This window comes from Diabrotica virgifera, chromosome 1 (genome assembly GCF_917563875.1).
Source record: "Diabrotica virgifera virgifera chromosome 1, PGI_DIABVI_V3a".
Lineage (NCBI taxonomy): Eukaryota > Metazoa > Arthropoda > Insecta > Coleoptera > Chrysomelidae > Diabrotica > Diabrotica virgifera.
The window spans coordinates 271,871,488-271,883,784 of NC_065443.1; the positions used below are offsets into that span (position 1 = coordinate 271,871,488).

The 12,297-nt window shown below is 30.8% G+C and overlaps 1 protein-coding gene across 1 annotated transcript; it reads left to right on the top strand.

Moving 5' to 3' along the window:
- Positions 1-2,587: 2,587 nt before the first annotated feature.
- Positions 2,588-3,782, top strand: LOC114335566 (polygalacturonase). The gene has a single exon (XM_028285811.2). It carries the CDS (start codon positions 2,624-2,626, stop codon positions 3,719-3,721), a length of 1,098 nt encoding a protein of 365 aa, XP_028141612.2. The 5' UTR covers positions 2,588-2,623; the 3' UTR covers positions 3,722-3,782.
- Positions 3,783-12,297: the final 8,515 nt, after the last annotated feature.

The following is a 12,297-nucleotide window of genomic DNA, read 5'->3' on the forward strand; positions in this document are numbered from 1 at the left end:
ATACAAAAATTAATTCTTTGACAAGGTTGTCAAAACCAAACTTTCAATATAATGGGTTACCACGACGACGATATTGGTTTCCATGACGACGATTCAAAACCAATGTAATTGTTTACTGATCTGACTTTTAAATATTATTTCAAAATAATTTTATTTCATCGAATTATCAGTAGTAATTGCACAAGAGCTCTGTAATTATTGAATTTTTCCCGAGTGACACTTTGACAGTTTTAAATGTCAAAATGTCACGAGAGCAAAAATTCTATATTAATGTCAGAGGTCGAGTGCAATTTGTTGCGATTATTTCACGAATAAAACTGTTCAAAACCAAAATTTTATTGTAATTTATTCATGTAAGTACAAATTAGTACAATTAAACACACAGTTGTTATAAATATTTGACGGTTGAAAGTCATCACTTTTATAATTTTTGAAACATTAATTGTCATTAATGTCACTGAATGTATTTTTTCATAGCAACGAAGGGCATCTGACGTAATATACTTGACGACGGAAAATTATTAAAAATTATCAGTAGTAATTGCACAAGAGCTCTAAAATTATTGAACTTTTCCCGAGTGACACTTTGACAGTTTTAATTTCACGACCCGAAGGTGAGTGAAATTATGTCAAAGTGTCACGAGGGCAAAAATTCGATAATAATTTTAGAGTTCGAGTGCAATTTGTTGCGATTATTTCATGAATAAAACTGTTAGAATAGAATAGAATAGAATAGAAATATGCTTTATTGTCATGAAAAATTTAACAATTTTATAGACAAAGCTTACAAGAATCATAAATAAACACAATAACAAAAACAATTTACTAAAATTATACAAATCGTCAATATAAATAAAACATAATGCAGTGAAATAAAAATCAGTAATAATCTATTGCAAATTAAAAAAAAAAAATTGCAAATTGCGTAATCTGCCTTAAGAAATGTCTTTCAGATAAATAGGCTTTTGTCATTTTACGGAACTTGGGGAAAGATGTTGCAGATTTAAGTTGTAGAGGGAGATGGTTGTATAGTTTTTTTGCAGAATATAATATAGATTCCTTTACTAACTCACTGGACGGGATCGGTAAATAGATGTCACAGGTAGAATTTCTGGTGGAATAGTCATGTCTAGGTCTTGCTGGAAGGACATGTAGATGTTTACGAATTAAGCAAACAGTTTCTAAAATATATAAAGAAGATAATGTTAGAATCCTGTGATCTTTGAAGTAACTTCTGCAATGTGTTGTTCTTCTGAGGTCAAGCAGATATCTTATTGCTCTTTTTTGTAATTTAAAAATAACATCGGATTGGGCAGCTGTACCAGAACCCCAAAAAGGCAGACCATATCGAAGATGGAACTCGAACAGTGAACAGTATGTTATTTTGGAAGAAACTAAATCCATTTCCTTCGGAACAGATCTTATTGTAAAGCAAGCTGAGGATAGTTTCTTGCTTAACACATCGATATTAAGGAAACATTTAAGGTTGCTATCTAAAAAAATTCCAAGAAACTTTACAGAATCAACGATACTGATCTGGCTGTTATGAAGAGGTAAGGGTTGAAAAGTTCCTTTATAGGGTAATGCTACGGTTTTGCTACTGTTCAAAACCAAAATTGTATTGTAATTTATTTATATAAGTACAAATTAGTACAATTAAACACACAGTTGTTATATATATTTGGCGGTTGAAAGTCATCAACTTTATAACTTTTAAAACATTAATTATTGTCATTAATCTCACTGAATGTATTTTTTCGTCGAAAAGAAGGGCATCTGACGTAATATACTTGACGACGGGATATTACCAAAAATTATCAGTTTAATTTGTATTTCTGTTGCTTTCCATTGGTCAGAATCTCCTATGAATGAAACAATCGCGCTAATTTCATTAAAACATGAACACAATAAGATAAATTTGAAATAAATTAGAAAACATTATCTAAATATTATTTTATTGCATGTATTATAATATAATTATAATGCCATATTACAAGGTGTATCACTTTTCCGCACGCCGTGCGGAAAAATTTACTTTCACGCATGCCGTGCGGGGAAGTGCAACTTTCGGAAACGAAATGCGTACGTGAAAGTGGCTCTTTTAGCACGGCCGTAGAAAAAAAAATTATCATAATTTTTTTCAGTAGCCTTATTTACATTGCTGTTGTTTTCCCGAAATGCTTCCCGGTAAATCATGATTTTGTGGTTTTTACACGCACATACTAACAATTCCCAATTGGATTTTAACAATATCGGATTAGTGCAATTGGGAAAATCATGGTAATTGGTAATTAATATATACACGCCTGTGTTAAATCGAATATGGGTAAAATATACCTGCACAGATTTTAGTTTTGATTTCTCTGTTTACATGTTTTTTAATATACAGATTTTATAAGAACTGATAAGTAAACATTGCTCCTTGCAAATTTCGTAAAAAATTTTAATCATCACTAAAAAAATTGTATTAAGAGGTTATTCTAATTTTTAACGATAACATAACAATGTTATTATTGCTTGTTCAAATTTTTGTCATGTTGGCTTCGTTTTACCTACAAAATTTAAATACTTTGTTTAAGATAAAAGCCGTATATGTACCAAGCAAGTGATCAGTGAGACAACAATGGCTACACTTACATTATTTCTAGTGCTATGCGCGGCTGTTGCTACAAGTGCCATATCATTAAATTCAACTAATGTTGGTGCTGGTTGTACAATCTCAAAGATAGGAGAAGTGGATAACGTTGTGAAAAATTGTAAAAACATAGTTATAAATAACCTTTCAGTACCTGGCGGCAAAACCTTGAAGCTTGACCTTCACCCTGGAACAACTTTGAAATTTCAAGGCACCACTACTTTCCAACACACTAACTGGGAGGGTCCATTGATTTCAATTTCTGGTAGCAACCTCCACGTTTCTGGATCTGGAGCAGTTCTAGATGGTCTCGGTTCTAAATATTGGGATGGAAAAGGAGACAAAGGTGCTAAAAAACCTAAATTCTTTAAAATTAGGGAGACTACTGGATCTACATTTGATAGTATTCATCTTCTTAATTGTCCTCACCAGTGCGTATCGATTCAAAATTCTAAGAAAACTACACTTAACAATTGGAATATAGATGTCGCTGCTGGAGACATAAACAGTCTAGGACACAACACAGATGGTTTTGACCTATGTGAGAATGAAGAGATCACCATCCAAAACTCTATTGTTCATAATCAAGACGATTGCGTTGCTGTCAATTCTGGTAAACATTATCACTTCAATAAACTGACATGTGTAGGAGGCCATGGACTAAGTTTATCAGTAGGAACAAGTACCACTGACCCTTCTAAAAACTATGCCGAGGATATAAATTTCTCAGACTGTTCAGTAAGTAATTCTCGAAACGGTATTCATATCAAAACACACACCGATGGTGCCAATGGACACATCAGAGGGGTCACATACAAAAACATTAAGCTTTCGGGAATAACTCATTACGGAATCAATGTACAACAAGATTACAATGGAGGTGGTTCTTCAGGATACGCAACAAGCAATATTCAAATTAATGGTTTGCATCTTCAGAGTGTCACTGGATCTTTAAAATCAGGTAAGGCTGTCTATATTCTATGCGGAAATAAGGCTTGTTCAAACTTTAATTGGTCCGGTATCTCAATATATGGAGGAAACGAGAAGAACGGCTGTAATTACCATCCCAATGGATTTAGTTGTTAATTAAAAATAATTCTTTGATATAATATTTATATTTATGAGCTAATAAAGAGTTATATAAATAGCGTTATATTTTTCTGAAATTTAAGGTTTTGGTAAGCACTGTAGACATAACAGTTTATAGACACTTTTAGTGCCTAAACTACGTCTCAGTTCCAAAATTATAGTCCCACATATAATAATTATAGGATAATCAAAACTGTCGGGGTGTAAGTATGTAAAAGTTGCATGTTAGCATTATAAAAACTCAGGGGTACTCCTTTTTATTAACCTCCTCTTTGTAATGTTCCTATTACTCTTCGAATATTAATTAGTCTGACGATATGTAATTAAAAGAGGCCACCCCCCAATTTGGGTTCATTTATCAGTTGGTTGTCGAAATGGTCGCTGATTTCAATTTATAAGTTTTTTAATAATGGAAAAACTGACAAGCACTCTGTGGTTAGTTTAATTATTTCTTTAGTTCATTTAAACATGCTATTCGAAAGCATTTTTCTTTTTTGAAAAGGTTTCTTTTGCACAGCTAGTCGTTGAGCCTGCATTCATCTCAACAAATTACATGTATTACTTTTTTACTGCCTATCCAGAAGACGTTTTATTACTACATTATGGATCCTGTTATTCTTTTTCTCATGATCATCTTTCAGTGCGTCACAGTTTTTCGATTTCTTTCTAACGCATTAAATTGTATGTGAAAAGAAAGAAAGGCACGTCCGTGATTACAGACATTTACAACATTTATTCTAGTTATTCTAGTTGTCGATAGATGGCGCCATAATAAAAAAAATATTTTTTTTTAATTAGATAATAATATTACAAATATAATCTGTATAATTTATAGGACTATACAAATCAAAGAAAATACCATTTTATAAATGCAAGAAACGATTTGTTTTTACTCCAAATTGAAAATAAAATGTGACAACTGTGAGATTTAACTGAAATGTCATATTAGGATAAATGTCATAAATGTGACCTTACCCTTTTTCCTATCATTTGTTACGCACTGAAAAATGCTCATGAAAAGGACAATAGAAGAGTGACTTCTTTGCTCGAGACACTGAAAATTAGGGAACCACTTCCACAGTTCAAAACACTTTAGAGATAAAAGTTCTGTATATAATATCATTGAATTAAGGAAAATGATTTATTTCATATTTTGGTAAAAATCCAAGCACCTGGTGTTTGTTATTACAAAAATGTTGTGTGACTTTTTTTATTATAAAAGTAGCCGAAAAGCTTTTTAGGTTCAACAGGTTGCACTCTCTACTCAGTAATTTTTGAGTAATAATTATTAATTTAATCTACGGTCAAAATAATCTTTTATTTTATTTTAATCAAGTACTGCAACCTGTATACAATATGTATACATTTTTGTAGTATTGAACAAAATACATTTTAAATCTACTATTTTTTGGTGACTTAATTTTACTGAAAATATAATTTTTTTGGAGCATATATTGAAGATATAATGTTGCTTATTTATTATAATTTTGATGTGTTCTTTTTAAGATGTATAATCCTTTATAAGTCTCAGGTAAAGTAGATAAATTAATAGATCTATACAGAAAATAAATTAGAATTAAAGAATTACAAAAACATTTATTTACACAAAAACTCGAATTTACATATATGTAGAAGTACAAATACAAATAGTTTTTAAGTCATCTTCCAGTATACGAACCAGTTCTGTGGTATTATACATGCATTGAAAATGTTCCATAAACGGACTATTCGAATATTTTAAAAAAAAGTTCGTTTTATAAACATAGCTCCTTCATTTTTGGCGATAAAAAGTTTTTTAAAAAATTATTTTCCGGATTTTTGAAGAACTATAAGACTGTGTAAATTAAATTCCATTAGATCCCTTACTTTTTAATTAGGGTGGGTTTAAAGGGCTCGAATATGGGGTATTTGCTCGTAAATACAGCTATATCTCGCTAACTGTTCACTGTAATGAAAATCTACGCACAATATAAATTTAGCTATTAAAAAAGCTACAATTTAGTAGTATATCATTGTTTTTCGTATCTCCAGTATTTTTGGAGATATTTGGAAGTAAAAGGTGAAAAATACGAAATTGCAAAAAATAAATTTTTCTTTAAACTCCAATTTTTCTAAAATTAGGCCTTTTAAATAGGTAAAACTTCTTAGTTGTATTGATAATATAAATATACAAGGAATTACAGAAAGGTGAAGACCAATTTTTAATTAGGAGGGTAGTTAGGGGGTTATTTTCATTGATTTTTTCGTAGAGAAAAGCAGGTACCGACATTTTCTTGATCATAAGTCGCTCTATAATCATGATAAAAGTTTCTATTAATATTCTTTAAAAGGTTTATTTGTATACTTGAAAAAAGTAAATTTAAGGTTTCCTCGAAAAATGCAAAGTTTTCCCGTTATTTGGCTTTGAATATTTCAAATTATGCATTTGACGAGAAAAGCTAACATTTAACATGCCGTGTCTCGGATTGTATTGGTCTTAAATATATTATACAGGGTGTCCCGGAAAATAGTGCGTTCCTTAAAGGTATAGGTAGAAGGCACCATGTAGAACAAAAAACTCTTATAACATTTTTTTCTAAATGCAACCGTTTGACCAAAAAATTAAAATGTATTTTGGTAGGCAAATTTAAATCTGACAACTATGTGCGGTACGCAAATTTAAGCATAGACCATGTAAATTAATAGATAGAAGATAGATAGTAAACAGATAGTTTTAAAGAATCCTGTTTAGTGTCAATGCCGAAAATGTTTTCGAATAGTGAGTGTATTACCTATTTTATGTTATTACCTATGAATGGTGTTTGTGAAAGGTTACTTGAAACATCTTTTCGGTATAATAATTATTTTCAAGTAAGTACAACTTAGTTATTTCAGTTCACAAGTAAACAAATTAGTGAGACATTATCTGGTGTATTTAAGTTCCACTGTAAACTATTAAAACTATGTAATTCAGTTAAAGCCCTCAGCAATACTCAGCATTCAACCCATTTAAACCTTACTAAATACATAATACTAGTTCAGTTAAAAGATGTTTTTATGTTAAAAGATGTGTAATTCGTTTAAAATTATGCAATAGGTATTTCAATACATTTCAAAAGAAAATAATTTTAGTAAACAAATAGTAAATACATAAGTATTACCTACTATGGTTGGATTATTTTAAATACTGTTAATCACAATTACAAACGAGTTCTTATTATGTTATTATTCCGTAGTGCGTACGATGTTGCCAGTTTATTAAAATTTCCAAACATTAAAATACAGGTATATGGAAAACAATGTTAACTTTTTTTTGTAAACGGTTAACTTTAGAAAAAAATGGTATAGGACTTTTTTGTTCCAAATTGTGTATTCTCTCCATACCTTAAAGGAACGCACTATTTTCCGGGACACCCTGTAGAAAAAGATATTTGTGTGTGTTACTAAAAGATAGAATTTTGTTATCTGCAGTTCTTTTGATTAAATGCATATTTTCCGAGGTATTCTGACCCTCTAAAAAAGTCGATTTTTTCGACGAAAATCTGTTACTTTCAAGCGCGAATAACTGGAAAAATATTAGTTTTGCCAAGAAAATGTAAAACCCATTTTTTTCTTAGAATTACTTTTTACATCGATTTGCATGGTTAAAATGTAATAGAAAATTTCCACCCCCGAGATAGGGTGGCAACCACCCCCAAGATTTTAGCGTACAGCGGCATGATATAGAAAATGATCCTTGGACTATTCCCTACCCTCTGTGAAAATTTCAAGTAAATCCATGCTAGACGAAAAAATTGCGAGCCAAAATGCTTCATTTCCTCGACTAGTTAATAATATTCTATTTATTATATGGGATTAGCAATAGTTGATTGATGACTAAGCAATGACAATTACATTTTTACCTAAAAAATTTGACGTTTTAATTTCCACTCTAGAAAATCGCCAATTAAAAAAAATATTAAAGAAAATGTGTTGAGAGAGCAGTCAACACCTATGTACGAGATGTTGAGGAGGTTATGCCATTTTCAAAATGACAGTTGACATATTTGGCCAAGGTGTTATAGACAACAGCCATAATTTGGCTGAAAACATCTTTATATACCGGTTAGACCAAAAGTCAGTTAACCGTTTTTTATATTAATAAAAGCAAAATAACTGAAGCAAAAAACGTTTATTGCTTATTGTTTATTGTAAATAAGTAGGTACAAAGAAGTTCATTTTATGTTCAAAATGTAAACCACCTTCATCAGTACATTTCTGGCAACGCTTATACACAGTGAAACAAGTCTTTCTACAAACTTCCAAGTTGGCACGGAGAATTTCAAATTGGCAAAAACTTTGTCTTTAAGTACACCCCACAAGATAAAATCAATGGGCGTCAAATCTGGCGAACGAGCGGGCCATTCAATTGTGTGTCTTTTCCCTATCCAATCACTAAACTTGCCATTTAGACACTCACGCACTTGCAATTCGTAATGAAGCGGTGCACCGTCTTGCTGAAAATATCGAATACCTTGTAACTGTGGATTATTTGCAAGGGCCTTCAAAGATCATGATATATTTTCTTGGAGACACCGCAAACTTGCGCGTGACTTTTTTGGATAGCGTTAATTGACTTTTGGTCCACCCGGTATAACGATCTCGTAATACAATGTTTGTTCACGCTAATATAAGAAACCACTTAACCGGTTACAATAACATTTTTGAATGTGTATTGTTCGGTCCAACTTAAATGATAAGATATTTAATATCTCGATAGATCACACTTATTTTTTTTATTTAAAATTCAAGATTTTTATAAGACTTAATTTCTATTTTTTAAGTTCTAACTAATTTATTCGATATGTAAAAATTAAATGACGTTTAACAGAAAATATAAATGGAATAACTATACAGTGAAAACGTTTAGGTAGGAACAATTCCATTTTCTCAAGAATGGGTGATTTTGGATATAAATCCCGAAACAGCGCGATTTTTATTTTGGCATTGATTTTTTGGCGTATATATCATACTAGTGACGTCAACCAACTGAGCGTAATAACGTAGTCGATGATTTGTTGTAATGAGAATCTGGATCGTGTGATAGCTCATTTGAACGGTTATTTAATTCTCTATTCAGTAATATAAACACAAACCTGTAATTATTTGTACAGGGGGTCCAAACATTTTTTTTATTTAAATTAATTGATACAAAAAGAAGAATTTGTGTAATTTATTTAATTCAAAATACATTTTACTTCTGTCAGAAAAAAATGTTAATTATGTTAAAAATGTTAAAAAATTATTTGAAAAATAAATATATTTTTTTCGCTTAAATTAAATGTTCAAGCTGCCAAGATGCAGGTTTAACTTGAATATAAGCGAAAAACAATATCTATTTGTGAAATTAAATTATTTTTTTAAGCTTTCGGACAGCAGTACTGTGTGTTTTAAATTAAATAAATTACATACATTTTTCTTTCTGTATCAATTAATTTAATGGAAAATTGTTTTGGCCTCCCTGTATAAATAATTATGTTAATGAAACTGACTAACATAACCGAAATTATGCTAATGTTTATAATACTCAATAGAGAATTAAATAACCTTCCAAATGAGTTATCACACGCCCCTTTTCCATTTAAAAAATAATCGATGACGTCATCACGCTCAGACGGATGACGCTACTAGTATGATAACCATAGTATCATAGTACATCTTGTCAAATATATGGTGATATACGGCCGTATTGATATAAGGGTCCACCTACGATGCGCAGTCAACAGAAACACAATTCACCGAATGGGTTCCCACTTACTTTTCTTCACAAGAGGACAAAATCGCCAAGTATCAACGTATATTTTTGACAAGCTGTCCAAAAAATCGTAATCTTATATATAAAAATCTATTGCTGTGCGTTAGTCTCGCTAAAACTCGAGAATGTGTGGACCGATTTGGCTAATTTTGATGTTGAATTATTTGTGGAAGTTCAGGGAAGGTTTATACGGTTTTATATTGTCATTTTAGTAGCCACCAAAATTTTTACAGCTATATGTATAAAATGCTCTTTTTACAGTGTTTGTTGCCATACTCCTCCGAAACGACTTGACCGATTTTTATGAAAGTTTGCAAGTGTATTCGACCGGACCGGTAGTAGGTTGTTATCTATATTTCATACCCGTGCGTCTTAAGGGGGCTTGCCACCCTTATATTTATTTCTATTTTTTTCAGAGAAACTCTTTTTTTTTTAATTTCATATGATGTGGAACGTAAAGATAAATACAACCCTAAATTTTCACTTTTCCAGCACTAACCGTTATTTTTTAATGGCCATTTAAATATTTTACATCTATATAAACAAAAGAAAGTCGTGACAGTTACCAACACATAACTCGAGAACGACTGAATAGATTTTTATAAAATTTTCCACGTATATTTAACCGGACCGAGAATAGGTTGTTATGTATTTTTCATATCCGTACGTCGTAACGGGGGCTGCCCCCCTAAAATATTTTTTTATTTTTTTGGTCAAACTGTTTTTTCTTAATTTTATGTGATGTGGAAGGCAAAGGTAAATACAACCCTAAATTTTCACTTTTCTATCTTCGACCGTTATTTTTTAATAGCCATCTAAAATTTTGCATCTTATATATAAAAATCTATTGCTGTGCGTTAGTCTCGCTAAAACTCGAGAATGTGTGGACCGATTTGGCTAATTTTGATGTTGAATTATTTGTGAAAGTTCAGGGAAGGTTTATACGGTTTTATATTGTCATTTTAGTAGCCACCAAAATTTTACAGCTATATGCATAAAATGCTCTTTTTACAGTGTTTGTTGCCATACTCCTCCGAAACGACTTGACCGATTTTTATGAAAGTTTGCAAGTGTATTCGACCGGACCGGTAGTAGGTTGTTATCTGTATTTCATACCCGTGCGTCTTAAGAGGGCTTGCCACCCTTATATTTATTTCTATTTTTTCAGAGAAACTCTTTTTTTTAATTTCATATGATGTGGAACGTAAAGATACATACAACCCTAAATTTTCACTTTTCCAGCACTAACCGTTATTTTTTAATGGCCATTTAAATATTTTACATCTATATAAACAAAAGAAAGTCGTGACAGTTACCAACACATAACTCGAGAACGACTGAATAGATTTTTATGAAATTTTCCACGTATATTTGACCGGACCGAGAATAGGTTGTTATGTATTTTTCATATCCGTACGTCGTAACGGGGGCTGCCCCCTAAAATATTTTTTTATTTTTTTGGTCAAACTGTTTTTTCTTAATTTTATGTGATGTGGAAGGCAAAGGTAAATACAACCCTAAATTTTCACTTTTCTATCTTCGACCGTTATTTTTTAATAGCCATCTAAAATTTTGCATCTTATATATAAAAATCTATTGTTGTGCGTTAGTCTCGCTAAAACTCGAGAATGTGTGGACCGATTTGGCTAATTTTGATGTTGAATTATTTGTGGAAGTTCAGGGAAGGTTTATACGGTTTTATATTGTCATTTTAGTAGCCACCAAAATTTTTACAGCTATATGTATAAAATGCTCTTTTTACAGTGTTTGTTGCCATACTCCTCCGAAACGACTTGACCGATTTTTATGAAATTTGGCAGCTATGTTCGACCGGACTGGGAGTAGGTTTATGTCGATATTTTATACCTCTACGTCATAAGGGGGTTGCGTGTGACGTCATAACTCTCACAATAGTGACGTGAAAAATACGAAATTAATTCGGTGTACTCCTTGCTGAATTCCGAACAGAAGCTTACTAAATTTTTTTTCTAGCTCAATCGGTGTCCAAAATACAATATCTTAAGCCTTAGAAATATTAAGACAGAAGAAGAACGAGCAACAAATTTCATCGAAGAAAAGTGCAACTGTTTAACTTTTGGACTTAATTTGGGCAAAATATGAATTTCTTAATTTTTCGAAACTTTCAAAAAATATCTCTACCGAACTTTTCTGACGAACGGCAAGCAGAAGAAAAGTTCTGTGCAAACGAAAAGAACAAGCAGCAAATTATAAAATTTTATTTAATTTTAATTAATTTTGTTTCATTTTATTAAATTTTAATTATTTTTATTAGATTCTATTTATTTTTTTTAATTTTATTATTTTTTTAAATTTATTTATTATTTTTATTTAAGTTTATTCAGTTTTATTTATTTTTATTGACTTTTATTCAATTTTATGAAATTTTGTTTCATTTTATTTAATGATATTTAATTTTAATTTTATTTTATTTTTCAACACCTATATAGTTGGACAACCCCGAACCCAATTATAAATACAGGGTTTTTTTGAATGTAAATAAAATAAAGCTGTTATATTCATGATAAGAAAAACAAATTTAAGATTGCAACTGTTGCACTGCAAACTTTTTCTAACTAAACTTTATTACTTCAAACATTATGTGTAATTCATTAAAAATAATAATAAAAACTCATTCACATCGAGCATTTTTTGTGTTTATTAATTACGAATTCCTTTTGTTTATTTTAAGTTTATTGTTTACAAAAGTTTGTTCTTATCTATTGAGGCAGTACGAAGTCTGCCGGGTCAGCTAGTTTAATAATAAAAATCGACCTGTTTC

Coding starts and splice junctions, on each gene's coding strand:
- LOC114335566 (XM_028285811.2), top strand. CDS start 2,624: ATGGCTACACTTACATTATTTCTAGTGCTATGCGCGGCTGTTGCTACA.